Here is a 19,176-nt window from a genome sequence, read left to right on the forward strand (position 1 = left end):
ATCCTCTTGAAGTACAAGACATAAAATGTGAGATTTTAAAATTACTCCTGGTAATAGCTTATTGCCTCTAAGGTAAGCACTCAGTGTTTGAATGTCATTGAACATACATAGAGTTAAATCAGCAGAACTCCTTACACACTTTCATCAAGACTATAATAAAATCCCAAACCAACAAAAAACCACACTCTAACAAATTTGTCAAGATCTGTAATTCAGGTATACAAGCACCATTAAAATCATCATATTTAGAAATACTTTCCTTGGCATGCTTAAAGGTACTTATAGTAGCTAGCTAGGAAATTTGAAGAAACACAAGGGACTATCAAAGATGAAGTGCACATTCTAGAATATTTTATAATAAAGTAAACTATGCCATAAGCTACTGATTGAATCTCCCCAACAAAATATGAAAAACCTTACTAGGAAACTGTTTGGGTTTTTTGTAAACTTGCTCTTACTTTGCTTTGAATCCAGAAGAGTGCACTAACAATACTGTAATCCTTGTTTAAATACCCTGTAAAGTATAACCAAAATATTATATAGACTGAGTTCTTCACATAGCATTTCAAAATGCTATCCAGGAAACAGAAAATTCTGATTTTTCTATATTAATTAATAATTTTTGTAAAACTGCATAGGACTGCACACCATTTTCTGCTTCATCTTCTACTTCAACCTATCTCTAAACCCTTGTAATCATAAGCAGTACTTTATAGAGACTACAGAACACTGTATTAGCAAGACAATAAATGCATCACTTCCTAGTGATGTCTCAACTAGCATGCTGCAACATTCTACAGCCACACAAAAACCCCAAACATGATGCTTATACAATGTTTTCCTGAGCTACACGAATTCATATGAAAGCACTGTTCTGCCTCATCACATCTCACTGGAGAATACACAAAAGGACAATACTGTAGTACTTTGTGACATAATTGGGATTTGCAAAAGTCAGAGTATTTTATCCAGACAAAGTGTCTGTTCCAACCAGGAAAGTTAATGCAAAGCTGAAAGTAGGTCACAAAAGCAGTATTTCATATGGAAGTGATGGAAGTCTAGAATAGTATAGAATCATATAGAAGTATAGAATAGTATAAATGAAAACAGCAGCAGAAAAGTAATGAGATAGAGCTATCCACGTATCAGGAATACAAGTACAGGACATTTGAAGACAAAAATCTGGGTGACAAAGTGGAGAGAAAGTGTTACAGAGACTGTGTTGTTAATAGCAAAATAGCAAAGATCGACATTTTTATTAGCACTATTTAAAAAACAGTGACTATGGAAAGAGACAGGGTGATGAAGCTAGGAAGTTGAAGACAGAGAAAGATTAGGAATAAAGCTGAAATGGGATTCAGTTCAAATGAAAATGAGTCTTCTAGACATATTTATTCTTTATTTCCATTTATTAGTTTCAAGTTCATGTCATAAAAATCAGGCAGATAATTTCCTATTATTTCAGCTTTGGGATTGTTTTCAGTTGGTTTATTGTCTTGAAGTCTGTTTTTACCTTATGATGTAATTTTCTAATCCAAACTATTATGAGTGAGAAAGAAATACATGAACTTAGCAAGAGTGCCAAAGGAAAAAGCCAAAAAGCCTTTACTGTGGAAAATGTTTCTTGTCTGAGGCATGATATATTCAAACACCTTTTCCCTCACACAATACCTCATGCACAGGGAAGTCTTTCCAGAAATTACAGCAAAATATAACTTGATTTTGAACAAAGTTTAGCATCAGCACACTTTGACTTCTACTTCCTCATGTATCAAGAAAGGTGATTGCATCACATTCTTGTACCCACTTCTTAACCTGTCAGTTTATTGCCTCTGCCAGACACATTCCTGTGGTCTGTGTGCCACTTCCCATAATAGGGAGTCTTTTTCCAAACAGTAAGAACACATTAAACTTCAGAAACATGAGTTTTAATAACATGAGAAATTTGACTAAAAACAAAAAGTATGTTAATCTAACACATTCTTACCTATGCAGCTGTAAATATTCTCTGGGTCTGTTTAAAAGGTGAAGGAATCTGTCAACAACCTTGTTTTTCCCAACACCCTGCAGTAAACAAATATAATATTAAGATATAATACAGATGTACGTGTTTAAGAATTATAAAGACAGAAAAGGTAACTTGCCAAAATGGTTAGAATGCTCACCATACTCCTTCATAGTACATACAACTTCAATCTATTTCAGAAAATTCTGAACATATTTATTTTATTTTATATATATACAAAATCTGTCTTACTAGAAATAACCAGAAATAGGATTGTGTCCCTAGAGTCATGTCACACATACTGTGCATTCTTTAACTAACACAAGTTTTTCCACTCATTTTATTTCACAAAGGTATTGCAATGTCAATGCTAGAAGTTGTATTGCACTTAATAGGCAAAGTTAATTCCTGGTGGTCGTAGGAAACATCCGGTACTGTCCCATAGAATTTGGCCACAGCTTTGGTAATAGTTGCTGATCCCATTACACTGGAGTTACAAAAAGAGACCCAGATGGAATCAGAATTCAATTGGAGATAAAATGGATCTACAACTCTATTGAAGGATGTCTGCATTAGCAAGCTGTGAAAAATTAAGACAGTGAATTAGGTGTTGCCAACACCCTGGGCACTGTATAAAAGCATTTTGGGAACTGGTATTTCAGTCCAGGTCTAAACTGGTCCCAGGGTAGGAGTTATCAAAGAGCACGAATTAAGTGGGCTGCTGGGGAACACCCTCCACTTCACTCTCATTCTAAGACAGATGATCATGTACCAAACTGCAGTAAGGAGATTCCCTTCAAAAGTACATTCTAGATCTGGTCTGAAATGCTGATGTAGATGCAGATCAAGACGACAGCTCGCATGCAGAAATTCTTATCCCCCCTGCAAGGAGGTGTCTGCAGACTTGGAAGCTCAGAATGCCAGTGAGAGTGCTACATGTTGCAAAGAAAAAGGAAACAGTAGAATGAAAAGCTCCATTACAGACCAGCCAAAAGCTGTTTGACAGGAAACTATCCCTCTGCTGATATTCTCACTCTGACTGCATGAATGTATCTAGTAGTCCACACCAGCGTACAGAAGATAAATATAACCCAAAGAAAGATTTAAGAGATTAGATTAAACCAATTTGAGTTTCACTAATCTGTTTCACTTGGCATTGAAACAGAATAGGAGCCTTCAGAGCTGCAAGTTATGACATTTATGAGTGTAAGTTCTAGCTGAGTGATGGTAACTGCCAGCTGCAGAATTGCAAACTGTTTAAGCTTCTTAAAATGGGACCACAGTCTGTCTACAATTGTAAGAATGGAGAATCATGCACATATGTATAATGAAATCACAGAAGGAGAGTTCTCACTATGAGAGCAGAGGAAAAAATACTGCAGAGAAGACAAAAATAGAACTACCTACATTCTATCTACTGCAGACTTGACTCCCACACAGAAGAGCCAACTCTGTTAGTGCTCTGCCACACGCCTCCTCACAAATCTTCTTCCATCTGATTCTTCAGAAGAATCTATAGCTTTATATAGGTGTAGTAGGAAGCTGCATCACACTTAACACCTTTCATCAGTAGTTTCTGAAAACTGTCACCTGAAACAGCTCTCCACTGCTGTGAAAGGGGATGAAATTGTGCTCACAGGTTCTTGCATGAACTTATAGGACATACCCATCTGGGAGGAAATATGCAAGTTCAGATATTTTATCAGTGACATTAAAAGTAACCAGAAACAGGCTAAGAATCCCCTAGTGGTGCACACAAACAGTTTTATTCACATATGTTTCCTGCTACTTGCAGTCAGACCATAAATGGGTGAACAAACAGGCATATTTCTAATGTCAAGCACAAAACACCCATGCTGAAAGCAGCCTCCTCTCCTAAGAGAGCTAAAGAGAGCTGGGCAGATGTCTGCACATAGTTTCTGTACCGATCCCAAGAAGATTGCCTATCTTGTTTCAGTGCAGAGTGGGACTCCAGCCAACTGTGGCAAGTACAAAGATGATGAAATGGATCAACATACTGAATCAATGTAAAACTTACTTAATATTAAACAAAGTGGTTACTGTAATTAAAAAAAAAAAAAGGCTTTCATGTGCATTAACTGAAAGTGGTTTACTTTAACTGATACATACTAATTAACTGTATGTGGTTTTTATGTTTATGATAGATTCTTAGAATTATGCCTGAAAAAAATATTTTCCCAACTACGAAATAATACTGTTAGTGTTTTTCTTCTTCTCCCATTCCAATAGAAAGAGGATCAAACAACTGGTTTTGCATATTTGTTCTTATCATCACAAAGTGTATTAAGAGGAGAGCACCTCACTTCTGAGAATCCTCAGAGGACACATGCATGGTGGAGGACCACTGCGGAGGAAGGGAAAGAGCACAGTTACCAAAGCAACCCAGTGAAGTCAGTGAGAGCTGTGCCATGACCACATCTCACCCTTTCTTCATTTTAATCTGTGCATCTCACCACACTCTCCTCATATCTCCTTTTATTTAAGTATACTTCAATTTCAGAACATCATACATTTTTTAAAAGGTGCATGCACTATTTAAAAGCCAAAAGGCATTCCCACCAGGTTTTAGCTATTATAAACAAGTTAACATTGCCCAACTTCTAGACTGAACTGCTTCAGAGGGTACATTGTGTGCCTTCACAGAGGCTGTGGTGTACCACATAAAATCTCTGGTTGGCAAAAGTAGCTGGAGCAAAGTTCACATCAAAGCTTTTTGATTCCATCCCTCTACATTCCTACTTCATGACAAGTTACCACTCCTCTTGGTCTCAGCTACTCCACTGAGAAGTAACAATATAATACAAAGGAAGAGACAAAGATATTCAGAAGGCTCTTTAGCCTACTTCATGACAAGTTACCACTCCTCTTGGTCTCAGCTACTCCACTGAGAAGTAACAATATAATACAAAGGAAGAGACAAAGATATTCAGAAGGCTCTTTAGCACCATTAAGAAACTGCAAAAAACAAGAGCTTAGATGAGTTTGTTGCTTAAATACTATGTATTAGTGTAAGGCCAAAAAGGTTTGTTCCAAATTCAACTAACCTCCATGGGATAAAGAATATGTGTAGTTATCTTCTTCAGGTGAATAAAACATGGAAAATGCTAATTTTCCCAATTTTGGAAAAAAAAAACAAGCCAAACCAACTCTAGTCACAGCCACTTAAGAAATTACAAAAATGGCAACAAAGTCACACTCCTTTTCCCTGACTGTCAAAGATCTTCTGGATCTTCTGGATCTTCTGGACACCCACACATGAGCATACTAAAAGACTAAGCTGAACTTGGATTGGATTCAGAACATAATCTCATATAATTTTTCAATTATTGCAGCCCAAGGTAACATTCAGATGACAAGCCAGTTTGCCATTAATACTTTCTGTGTGCTATTTATATACACACTATTGCAGTTACTTAATTTAACAGAAATATAAACATATGCTAATTAGAGAGAAAAGAACATCTGTGTTGGTGTTTCAGCTGAACAGAATAAAAATACTTCAGAAAGTAAATATTAGACATTTTTTACTCCATCAGACATATGGGACAACTAAAATAGAAAAATGGGAAGTAAATATCTGCACTAATGAATAACAAACAAGAAATTATGCAATTAGAAGGCAAAATAATCCCTTAGTTAAAAATCCTTCTGACACTGTAACACTTGCTACCAAGGATAAAATGGCTTAATTTCCTAGCAGAAGCTACAGTTTCAAATAAAACAAGGTTATAAGTCCCAGGAGGAAGTTTGCAATTCAGGATGCAGACCTGACAGCAGTGGGACAAATCATCCTCTGCACAGCCCAAATAAAGAAAATAAAGTTACAGTCCAAAGGAACTGGACATAAGCTTTTGAAATTAACAGCCTGCCTCTCAGCAAAAAAAAACAAACCAAAACAAAAAAACCTCCCCAAACAAGCAAACAACACATTTTTATTTTCTTCTAAATGATTTGTAAGTCATACTAAAGCAGATAAAGAGGTTGCCATATTGTGTTCTTCAGTACTGCCCTTCAGCTGAAACACTGCAATCACACCTTCTTCCTATCAGAGCACCTGTTTCATTATAAAAGAATGAAACAAATTTTGAAACTGGTAAAAAAGCAGTTTATCACTTTTTCACCTTAAGAAGTTTCATTTTATAATTAATTTTAAAATTGCATTATTAGAGAATGAAAGACAAATTTGAGTTATCAATTTTAGTACACAGAATCCTCATGTCAAGAGTTCTCTGCTTCTAATGTCATATAAAGTACTGTATTAGCATTATCACAGAAACTTCTCGCTGAAATATGAAAATAAAGATAACAAAAAACACCTTTGATAACATGCCATTTCTAACACTGGGTCTGGCACCAAACCACCTTTCATGGCCACACCTTGTATGTTTCTGTCAACAAAGACATTTGCAATGCATGTATTTTGGCTGAGGCTGTGATTTTTATACCAGAGGACGTATCTCTGTCTGGTTTTACAAAAAAATGTACTACTATCAGCAAAGCGACTCGTAGTACCTGCACAGAATTATTTCATACACTCCAGGTGTTGAGAAGCCCTACTTGGAACAAATGTGAACAATGCATTTTAATAACTGCAGAAGGTGTGCCAACAGCAGACTCCAGACAATGCTACCAGATGACCACTACAGTCGACCCTATCACGGCTACCTTGCTTGAATGTTAGCATCAAATTTAAATAATTATGCAAAAGCAGAGGTGATTTTAACTCTTGCCCCAGCTGCAATCTACATATTTATCAATTATAAAAGTAAGCATTCTGTGGTTTAGTATCACATTTTTTATTACAAGTTTATCTTCTGAGGCACACAAAAATTATAGTGACAGCAAAAGAAGAAAATCTCACCCTAAGAATCAACTTAATTCCCTGATAGGAATCATGAATGGAATGCTTTGGGTACATCTCTGACTGTAGCTCTAGATAAGCTTGTAGAGTTGTCTTTTTTGACTTTAAGTACAACCAGAGCCCTTCAATCCTGTCAGGCTAAATACAATCATTGCATTTCCAGTGAGGTAAGAGAACTGTGGTCCAATGGAGAGAAGCATATGAAAAGCTTATGATGAAAAGAATCTATGAAAAGAAATATCCAAAAGCAAAATCAATTCATTGTTTATTTTTTAATTCTGGTTCTTCAGTTCAATGTGTAAAGGCAGAAAGCAATACTGTAAGCAGAGACATTTAAAAAGCATGTCTATTCTCGTATGTGTACACACTGACTGTACCAAGTTAAAGAAATATTTTCCGAGTTTTCCACAACTGTCATACCTAATTCCCTAGACAAGAAATATCATAGTGTTTGGGCCAATTTAGCACATTTGGAGCTCAGTTTCTTCATGTTCAAAATAATAATAAAAAATTGGTTTAGGATAGTACATTCTTGACTTGCAGAGGAAACCGTCTATTTTTAAACAAGTTTAAGCAGGAAAACAAGACTTATTTCTAGAAAAGCTGAAATGTCAAGCATTTGCTATTTCAAGTTTTTTGATGACTGATATTACACTCTTGGTTTGTACTTAATTCAATTTCATAATGAATTAGGAATAAAAATATTATATTAGAAGAAGAGATCTAATCAAGCATGTAATTTTAAATATCTTTAAGAAAGACTCAATCATTTGTCCCACTAAATTCTTCAAGAATAAAATAAATTCCTAGTGTGAGCCCAAGAATTCACGTAAGTTGATCTCCCAGCTTCAGAAAGGCAGCAGAAAGGATGAAATTACATCCTTCTGTCAGTGAAATATATTAGCAGATGTACCAGAATGCCATTACATTTCTAAGTTCTTTTAATCACAGAATGGCTGGAGTTGGAAGGGATCTCCGGAGATCATCTAGTCCAAGTGCCCTGCTAAACCTACATTAGGTTGCACAGGACTGCACTCAGGAGGGTTTTGAGAATCTCCAGGGAAGGAGACTTCATGGCCTCTGGGCAGCATGTTCCAATGCTCTTTCACTTTCACAGTAAAGAAGTTTTTCCCTATATTCAGATGAAACTTCCTGTGTTTCAGTTTGTGCCCATTGTCCTCATCCAGTTGCTGAGCACCACTGAAATGAATTGGGCCCCAATGTCTTGACATCCACTCTTAATGTATTTATCATTTTAATGATAATGATGTTACATTGACAAGATCCCCTTTTCCAAGCTAAACAGGCCCCGCTTCCTCAACCTTTCCTTGTAAGAGAGATGCTCCAGTCCACTCATCACCTTTGTAGGCTGGACACAGTACTCATAATTCACTTCTTTCTGGTAGTCTACTTACTGTGGGTTCATATCAAAACTTTTAACTAGTGCTGCCAGATTTCTTTCAGATTATTTACAATATCTAGCAACTTCATAGAATTCTTCATTCTACCTCTGAACAGCTCACTCAATAAACCACAGCAACAGAGTGATGCCAAATAAAATAACTTCCATTTTGCTTAACATGCTGTTGGGTGTTTTAGAACTTCAAGGCAATAAATTTGGAAGTGAGAGGGTTGTGAGCCTTCTCTATCCAGAAAGCCACAGATCCTATGTTACTATAAATACTACGTTTGGTATCTTCAAAGACAGCTGATGGTTGCCAAGACCTAACCTATGACTAATAAAGGTGAAAGCTCCCAACACATCTCTTTACATACCTCCAAATACAACAATTCAGGAAATATTATATTTAACATTTAAAATTGTGAGACAAAATGAAATAATTTCAGCCAGTGCTATTTTCCAAGGTTTTCCACATAAACAAATTCTATTTATTAACATAGTTTCTCTTGCATTTGCCAAAGAAAACCCATGGAGACAGTAAAAGACAGCAAAGTAGTGGCCAATCCATCAACTGCATATTGTCCATCAGGAAAAATATCACAAAAACACAGCCTAAAAATTTTCCTAGGTAGTAGGAATCACTACTCCAGTCTGTCTCATGAAGCTCAAAAGCCACTGCAAGACATGTATTTACTGAGTGGGTAAACAGTCACTGCAACATTTAAATTAGCTGGGGGCTCTTGTGGTTCTTTGCCTGCTGGTGTGAGAGTAATATGCAGCTTCTTACTCTTAGCCAAAGCAGGTGCTTTGAAGGCGCTTTGAAAAACTGTAGATGGCCATAGATGGTCTCATTCACACTGAGACTACAGGCTCACTCAGGAAGCCATATCAGAACCCATATTTAAGGCACTGGCATGTCCTTTACTTGGAAGCTATTTCACAGCTGAAAATTCTTATCTATCCACTGAACTCAAAGAAACCTATTCGTTTGTATATGAAATGGAAACACATTCCAGTTAACATCCAAAGTAAATCATCAACCACTGTAAACAAATATTTATATTTCATGTAAAACATTTCTGCTGTGAAATCCTGGGCCATATAAGCCCCAGGGAACAAACATGAATGAAGTGCTGTAAAGTAGTTTACTTCACAAGCCGAGGACTTCCAAAAATATCTGTTGGCATCTAACACTTGCCTGCAAGCTCTCCTCAGTTTCATTAAGAAAGCCAATCCCTAACATCCACCACTAATCGTCACAGTCTGTCTTGAAAACAATCTCGGTAAAAGGGTTCTCATCAGTCAGCTCTTACATTTAACGAAGAAACCACATTTACAGACTTTGCAAAGACAGAGGCCTTAAGCTAACAGGGATTTTGTGTGTGTTCACGTGTTGTGCAAACAAAAGAGGCAAAGGTGGAAAACCACATTTAGTCAACCAACTAAAACCAAATCCAGACTCCAAAAGAAAGACTACAGGTCAAGCCTTGCATGTTAAGTTACAGTTGAATGGAGATACTCACACAGTCATCTTTTTGAAAGACCAAATTATGTCCTAAGGTAAATGCCAACTCAATTAAAAAACTAGGAAATGACACAAGCATTCAAAGGGATGTTAGTGCTATGTTTTGAAATACCTAGGTTCAGAGAATTTGAATTTTCGGTTATTACACTGAATTTCTGTGATTCACTCATTCACTAACAAGAAGTTTAACAGAAAGGAACTCAAAACAGTACTTTGTATCTCCTCAAAATTATTATCTATTTCTTCCAAATGAGAACCACAGGCACACACTGATGTGATATCAAGGAATCAAAAAATCCTAGCTTCTCATACAGATTGAGCTGATAAAAGTAAATGGACAAAAAAAAAAAAAAAAGAATCAATTTTTAAAATAATTTTCTTTACAAAAAATGGATAAAAAGTCTAGTATTTTTAATAGGTACCTCCACATACTGCATGAAAGTGCAATTGATGTAATATGGTTTCTTTTAAAGTACTTGAACATGATTCATCACAAGCTGCACAAATTTACAGTAAAATATTTAAGGAATTATCCAAAGAATTTCTAAATGGTTAGTGATCATTCCTGAGAAATGAAGAATAATTGCTGTGGTTCTGAAAGACTGCAGAATGGCAAATACAGCACTTCAAGCTTAAAAACAGTATTTTGAAAGGAAAAGGCATGTTGGCCTTTTCTTAGTCACACATAAAAACCGTGGAAGAAATTTGTAAAGAGTAAACCTGGAAGTACTCAAAATTATGCTAGCAATTTAAAAAACCCAACAGTATTGCTGATTTGCTAAAGAGAAAGCTCAGCAAATCAACTAATTTTCCAACTTAATGGTACAGCTAAGCTGATGTCCAGAATCAAAGCAGTATGTTCCAATACTTCAATCCAGTCAAATCTTTTACTGCTGTCTTCAATTAGAGACTCAAAAGATGGGAAAAAATATGACATGCATTAAATTACGAGAGAAGAGAATACAACTGCTGGAAAAATATATCCTAATAATTGTACTTGCATAGTCTTCAAAACTTTCTGCCAAATGAGGCACGTGTCAGACCACCACTGGTCTACACAGGCTCTTTCCCCATGCCTAGGGTTTTATTTGTTGGTATTGAAGCTCAGCTCTGAAATAGTTTTCCTGCCTTGCTGGGGTTCCTTTTGTCCTCCGTGCCTTGGGAGCTGTGTTTACACTCAAGCCCTTTCCTTGGTTCCTTCCCAACCTGCACTGTGGCAATGCTCTGCTTGGCCCTGTATCTTGCTGATCCCAGCCTGGACCTACTGACTGGACTTCCCAGCTTGATTTCAGATTTGCCTCATTCACCATGGACCTGTCTGGCAGCCACTGAGCACTTGGGTGACCACAGCTGCTGTCCCCAGACCTGCTACTCTTGCTTTGGCACCAAAGGACTGCAAAAGCTGTCATTATGGACTCTGTCCCTGCCTCCATTTTTCTGTGGCTCAGCCTGCTCCTGCTATTCCTTTACAGCAGGTGCTGCAAGCAATCTGTACTACATAACATTTTCAACATCAGCTTGGAAGCAGGCATAGACAGCACTGTTTATGAAACAGAATAAATAGATCTTGTTTCATTTATGAAATAGATTGACTTTTATTTATGAAGAGATTATTTGGGAGAAGCTGGCCTTATCCATCAAAAGTCTACAGAGGTTTCAAATGCACCATCTTTGTAAATTCAAGTTGATAACAAGGATGCTAAACAGATGGGACTATACTTTATACACACATTAATAATAATTAGCATTTTATATTCACTGCCCTGTTGGTTAGATCATTAGTGCTTTGTGTTAGAACATCGCTTAAAGACTATTGCAAACAAAAAGAGAAACATCTGCTAAAAAACGATTGTATTCTATCTAAGGGACAGCTAAACTAAAGGGAGATTATTGGTGAGGTTGGTATTTTCCCCAAAAAGTCAAGTATTGATCAGCAAAGATACTAGTCAAAGAACTATACAAATCTGTTACTCTTAGAGAAAACTAGTATTTAGCTGTCAATAAGACTTAGGTAATACTGAAGTGTACACCTCTCACCTACCACTAGAGCTTTAAAGGAGTGGTCTGATACATAGTCAAGAAGGATAACCAAAACCATTAACTGAAGATTTTAATGATAATGCTGTTACATATAGCTATTACTATGTCAGGAGAGGTTTAGAATGGATATCAGAAAAAGGTTTTTCACCCAGAGAGGGTATTTGGGCACTGGAACAGGCTCCCCAGGGAAGTGGTCAGGCCTGACAGAGTTCAAGAAGCATTTGGTCAACACTCTCAGGCACAGCAAGTGACTCTTGAGGATGTCCTTTGCAGGACCAGGAGTTGTACTTGGATAATCCTTATGGGTCCCTTCCAGCTCAGACTATTCCATGATTAATGACTTGACTTTTTATTCAGACAGTCATATAAAACACGTTTATGGCATTTACATTTTCCACAAATGTGTGCCCATAAAATACTTGGACACTGTTAAATAAGGAATTGAAAAACAGGCCATATACCTCAGTAGTAGAAATGAATGCAATTAAAAAGAAGTAAAACAGATTTAATTTCACTACTAAATAGTGAGTTTGTTCCATGCATTGCAAGAAATATTTAACTCACCTGGTTGCCAACTAACAGAAGATGTTCTCCCAGCAGAAAATCCTTGAGCATATCTTCCATTACCATCATATGCTATAGAAACAAAACCACAATTTTCACTTGATTTTATGCTCTCAAGTTTACGCATTCACTAATGACAGTGGTACAACAGGAACCTAGCTTCAAGGATTTGGGGCCAAATATTTTTGAACTTCATACTTACAGCTACTTATTTCATAGCAAGAGCTTCTCAGCCAATAATAGCAGAGGCAATATATCCAGTGACTAGAACAATTAAGCACTTACATCCTCTGCTCAAATGCATTGTGGGCACCTGATTTCCCTAAATACTTGTAATTGTCTGTAATCATTCCTTGCATGTTTTCTTTTAGTTTAGCTGAATGCCTGTCACACAGAGTGTAAGAACTTTCTTTCAGTTTGTGCCAATTTTCCAGCAATATCCTAGTAGAACATTACAAAAATCAGAGAGAATAAAAGGCATAATTTAGTTATACACATATATTTTATTAAATATTAAACACCAGGTTTAACTTAATAACAAATATACTTCTAATCAAACTTTATTTTCAAGGAAAATAACAATAGGAAAACGCATGCTTGAGTCTGAAAGTGTTTATATGTGCTTTACAGTCTATGTCTAACTATTCAACTTTTATTAATTATTAGTTAATATGTGCCTAATTGAAGCCAAAATGCTGGAAGTATATTTTTACTGGATATATCCAGTATCCAATATCATAAAAGGTAACACACACTGTACATAATTTAATCTTAATCTCGTTTCTCACAAATGATTTGTTTAAAAGGATAGAAAGGGTTTCAGGATAATGTGGCAATGCAGACTACTTTACTTGCAATAAAGTCATGTATATTTCTCCACTGTATCTAGTAAAAATAGGTCATCTGTAAGTAGGTCAGTCAGCCTACTTAGAGAAATGAATGATTGTCTTTAAATAAACACAGTATCATCTCATCTCTAGTACTTGATTAAAATAAAAATTAAAAATCAGCAGCTTGCTTATAATTTCTAAGCATAGAAACCCTCAGTTTCTGTGTGAAGGATATTTTAAATTTCCAAATCTCTCTAGAACACAGGCTGGGGGTGGGGAAAGAAACTCTTGTAAACACAGCTTAATACCATGAAATCCTAACCAGGCATTTCAAAAGACTACTGAATACTCAATACACAATTTAAGAAGAGAACTTCAAGGCAAATTATTTTATTTTTTGGCATGTGTATAGACTAGAAACTTATAACTGAGGAGAATGAATTTGACCAGATACAGGAGAAATTCTAGGAAGACAGTTTACCACACACACTGATTACATTTTTAAATTTTATTGCTAAGGCACAAATACATCCTTTTGATGACTTTTTTATCCTAAATTGAACAAATATGAGTATGGTTCCCCTGCAAAGCACCTTACCCACAAGAAATACTATGTATTGATACTTCTTCTTTAGTTGGTTCTTTTTTTGCACCAGGACTTAAATTAGCATTGTATTATGATGCATGGAGACATTTAATATTAGCTATTTACGCAAAGAACTTGTAAGTAGACAGATCTATCACTTTTATCAATCCATGCTCCCCAATGCCTTGTCTGAAAATGGCATTTGGCATATTACATAAAAAAATTACTCACATCCCTATGCCACCTGTTGTGGACCAACAACAATGTTCCACGGCAATATTAGATTTCACTGTAATGTGAATTGTTTCAAGACCAAACATACAAAGGCAAAAATCTATGTGTTTCATTATACTGTGCAGCACTGCAAAGGGCTGAGGACATATCTTTTTCTCTGTTTTCAGTTTATATCTGTACCTTTCAGGTAATGAAGCACTGCACTAAACTCAAATCAAATTTGTTTTCCAGCAGGTTTTATTAAATTATCATTACAACACTTGAATGACCAAGCTACAAAGCAGCAATACAGAAAAGAAGAGTAGAATTCATTTAGAAATTGGAACACCTATCCTGACTGTTATTTGGTTGCTGCTTCCTGAATAAAATCTGTTTTGTCTACAGTTTTCTGAAGTTATAAGCAAGAAGGTGGAAAAAGCAATGCAGGTGTTAAGCGCTAGAACAATTCAGGATTTCATTTCCAACAGACACAAATTACATGCTTTATCAAAATTGCAACACAGAACAAAATCTCACATGAAATATTAGTAGGGAAGATGAAGTCTGTCATCTGTTCCCCTTGCATAGCTTGTCATTACCTTTAAATGGTGACACCCATGTAGCCTAGTCTTTCTGGGGCAAAATTAGAAGTGAGGTATGAAAAAAATACTAGGAAAAAGAAAGTATGGAAACCCACACCAGGCCCATAAAAGAAAAGTATTTCACAAGATCATGCTGTCAGTGTCGCCTTTCAGTAGCAAAATATTCTAAAGGTAACCAAGAGAGTAAATCTCTTCCTAAGGATACCTTTGTCTGACAGTTCGGAGGCTTCCACGCTAGATAGAGAAGAAAGCTGCTCTACAAAAGGGGTGTTGGAGAAACAGAAACCAAAAAACCCACAGACACAAAGCCCATCCCTTTCCTCGTATTCACTAACCACTCTTTACTACTACTACAAACTACTTGACACTTATGTCGAATTAATAAGCTAAACTATTTAAAATAAATAATTAATAACTCTAAGAACTAATTTACTAAGTACTATTCACCTTGGCTTTCAAACATGCAATATTAATTCTAAAGAAGTGTATTGGGTCTGGCTGAGATGGAGTTGGTTCACTGGGGAGTCTGGGCATGGAGGGTTATAGTGAATGGGGGGACATCAGTCACTAGTGTGGTTCCACAGAGCTCCAACTTAAGCCCTGTGCTCCACAACTGTCAGGATTTTGAGAGGACCACAGGGAGACGTCTTAAAGCATGATTTATTATTCTTCTTCTACAGCTCATGGAGTTGTGCGAATGTCTTTACCAGACATTCTTGGCCAGTGGTCACAACACCACAGGTTACAAGGTTTCTTAAAGGTTAATTAGCCAATAAACTTCTGCCACAAAAGAATGCTTCTACTTTTATACCAGCAGTTAATTATTTTGTTTTATATGTCTTTGCAGACCTTCTTAGCCAATCATGTAATGACACACAAGAAAACTTGTTATACCTTAAACTCCTTATTACCTTTACAACTCCTTCTATATCTTAACTTTAAAAGCTTAAAACTTTCTACAACCTAATTTAATGTCTTTTATTTAAACTCACATTCTTGCTTATGATTCTAATCTGGAAGCCTTCTCCAAGGTCTTAAATCAAACCCTGTGTTCATGTCTATGTCTGAGCTTGTATACACAAGATCTCAAGAGCTTTCTGTGCTTGGAATTCCCATACTCAACATCCTCATCAATGACTTGGAAGGGATACTAATGGACAGGAAGGGGTAACAAGCAAGTTTGCAGATACAAAACTGGGAGGAGCTGTAGGCTCCCTTGAGGACAGGGAAGCCTTGCAGAGAGACCTGGAAGAATTAGAGAGATGGGCAATCACCACCCATATGAAGTCCAACAAGGGCAAGTGCTAGATTCTGCACCTGGAATGGGACAACCCTGGATGTACAGCCAGACTGGGGAATGAGAGGCCAGAAAGCAGAGCTGTGCAAAGGGACCTGGGGGTCCTGGTCGATGGCAAGTTGAACATGAGCCAGCAGTGCCCTGGCAGACAGGAGGGGCAACCCTGTCCTGGGCACAGCATGGCCAGCTGGGCAAGGGAGGGGATTGTCCCGCTCTGTCCTGCTCTGCTCTGAGCTGGGGCAGCCTCACCTCCAGTGTCGAGGGCAGTTTTGGGTGCCACAATGTAAGAAAGGCATTAATATATAGAATGCAATAGAATGTCCAAAGGAGGGCAATGGACATGGTGAAGTATCTTGAGGGAAAGCCGTGTGAGGAGCAGCTGAGAACACTTGGTCTGTTCAGCCTGGAGGAGACTGAGGGGAGCCCTCATTGCAGTTACAACTTCCTCATGAGGGGAACAGGAGCGGCAGGCACTGATCTCTGCTCTGTGGTGACAGTGACAGAACCTGAGGGAATGGCCTGGAGCTATATCAGGGGACGTTTAGGTTGGATATCAGGAAAAGGTTCTTGAGGATGGCTGGGCACTGAAACAGGGTTCCCAGAGAAATGGTCACAGCACCAGCCTGAGAGAGTTCAAGAAGTGTTTGGGCAATGTTCTCTGATATATGATGTTATTCTTGGGAATGGTCCTGCACAGGGCCAGGAGTTGTACTCAATGATCTTTTCAAGCCCCTTCCAATTCAGCATATTCTATGATTCTGTGAGTTCACTTTCCCATAGCAGCCCTTGTAGCTGGAAAGGTGTTGACCTTTGGCCACTGCTGAGCAGGACTGGCACAGCACCAGCACTATCTCCCCAGCATTTCCCCCCCATCAGCAGTCTGGGGTGGGCAAGATCCTGCAACGGGACACACTTAGGCCAACAGAGCCAAAGTAACCACAGGTATATTCCATACCATATGACATCAGCTCAGATACAAAAGTTAAGAAAAGGAGTAGAAGTGGGGGCATTTGTTATTTACAATGTTTGCTTTCCCAAGCAACCATCCCATGTGCTGAGGCCCTGCTTCCTGGGAAATGGCTGAACATCACTTGCTGATGGGAAGTCGAGAATTAAATTGTTGTTTTTTTCTTTTTGACCTTGCACACACAAACTTTTGCTTTGGTTTAATAAACTGCCTTATCTCAACCTATGAGTTGTTTTCCAGCTTATTTTGTCTCCCCTGTCCAGCTGGGAAGGGGAAATGATAGAGTGGCTTGGTGGGCACCTGGAGTTCAGCCAAGGTCAACCCACCCCAAGGAGGTACAACTTTATGTAACAGACCTGTAAAACACAGTCTCAGGATGCAATCTACAATCCAGCCCCTAAGGGTGGATCAGTCCAGCAGCAGTAAACATAAATAAAATGTTCAACAAAATTGTTACAATCTCTTCACACAGGGATGAAGACATGTCTGAAATACTATGAGAAAAATTTAAGACTAAAGAAACTACTTCAGAAATACATTGTTAAAATTTAGTTAGTACATTATTTACTACACATATGAGCTTACCCATTAGTACACATTTAACAAAATTGTAACTCAGAAATCAGAGATTTGTACTTACTTGTGCATTTTCATAAAACAAAACATCTGGCACTTTCATTTTCTCAGCTGAGTTATAAATTGGCATGGTCACAGACCCTATCTTCAGAATCCCATTGTTTATTTCACCTAGTCATTTTTCAGGAAACAAGCAAATACATTTCTTACATCTTCTAAGCAGACAAGCAATCAATACCCAACATTCCCAAGTAACTATTTACAAATTTTAACAAGGCTGTGATTTGCAGTAAATTATTTCTATCTAAATAAAGAGAACACTTGGAAGAGTATCCATTTACAAAAGATTTCATTATCATGAAATTGAATTCTCTTTAAAACTGTAAAGAAGCCTATTATAATAAATTATGAAATGGTGATCTTACAGGAAAAGGGCTATAAGAAACACCAGAAATTATGACCACTGCCTTGGTTTAAATTTCACACTTTCACTGTATTACTGGAACATCACCAGTACTGTTAGGCTACATTTCCTCAATCCACAAGACTTCACACTTCCATTCTTCTGTTGTCCTCCCCTGCCCAACTGTGGAGTGAGGTGCAAAGGTGAGGTAATGAGTGGCTGTGTGCATGCTCAGCTGAGAGGGGAGAGCACACCCACCACAACAGTACAGAGCCACTGCTGATTCTCCCTTTCAGCACTGCATAGTTGAAATATCCCTCAACTACAGCTCTGAGAGAAAAAGTATGTTAAAAAAATCCTTAGATCAAAAGAACCACAAATTCAGTACTTAGGAAAATAACAAGTGTAAATAATAACATGCAATAAAAATATTTTTTTTTCTACTAATTTCTTAATCTGACAACTGAAAATACCCTTATTTCTAGACAGATGTTTTTTGCTGTTTGCCTCTATGGCATGAAACAGAGAAACACATAAAATTCAAGGGATGTATCCAGATTAAAAAAAAAAAAAAAGTAAGCAGGTAGCATCACACAACTGGCAAGACTTCAAATTATTTTATATACATAGCTTTATATATATATATATATATATATATATAAAATGTGAATAAGAGATATGATAATGCATAGATAGATGCAGATATATATGTATATACATATGGCTGCATAGATATTTGTATATAGTTATATACATATTATACTGCATATAATAGAAACTATATATCCATTACTAAATTGGTATCTACATATGTACTTCTGTATACACCCACATTAATAAATTCATAAAAACAGAATCCACGTGAATTAAAACTAAAGATGTGTTTACATTTTTACATCCCCTCTGGCGCTGGAAAGATCTAAGAGCAAAAATATAGAAATCTAATACATCACAAAACTGGAAACAAACATACAGAAGAACAAGAGCAGAGATGACACTGGTGAGGCAGAGAAAAGGAAAAACATAGTGAATGGAAAACAGCAAATTGCTCACAGTATGCTGCCTGACAGAAGATATGAAAAGATATACAGTTAGCATGAAGGAGGTCATATAGGAATGAGAAAATAGAAGGGAGAAAAATGGCAGAAGCAGAAATATATGCATAGCCCTGAAGGCTACTACAAATGAGTACAAGTTGGGTAAGTCAAAGAAACAAAGACCTGCTCTATAAAGGTGACATGCAACTATGACAGCAATTGAAAGAGAATAACAAGGAAGTGTGTA

The 19,176-nt window shown here is 37.1% G+C and overlaps 1 protein-coding gene across 1 annotated transcript in view; it reads right to left on the reverse strand.

Moving 5' to 3' along the window:
• VWA8 (von Willebrand factor A domain containing 8) overlaps positions 1 to 19,176 on the reverse strand; it is a 179,197-nt gene that overhangs the window by 92,114 nt on the left and 67,907 nt on the right. The window contains exons 19-21 of the mRNA XM_058826255.1: positions 17,554 to 17,660; positions 12,419 to 12,490; positions 1,988 to 2,064 (exon numbers count right to left, since the gene is read on the reverse strand). Of these exons, the coding sequence (XP_058682238.1) occupies positions 1,988 to 2,064; positions 12,419 to 12,490; positions 17,554 to 17,660 (256 nt within the window). The remainder of the gene's footprint in view (positions 1 to 1,987; positions 2,065 to 12,418; positions 12,491 to 17,553; positions 17,661 to 19,176) is intronic.

This window comes from Poecile atricapillus, chromosome 1 (genome assembly GCF_030490865.1).
Source record: "Poecile atricapillus isolate bPoeAtr1 chromosome 1, bPoeAtr1.hap1, whole genome shotgun sequence".
In the NCBI taxonomy this organism is placed as follows: domain Eukaryota; kingdom Metazoa; phylum Chordata; class Aves; order Passeriformes; family Paridae; genus Poecile; species Poecile atricapillus.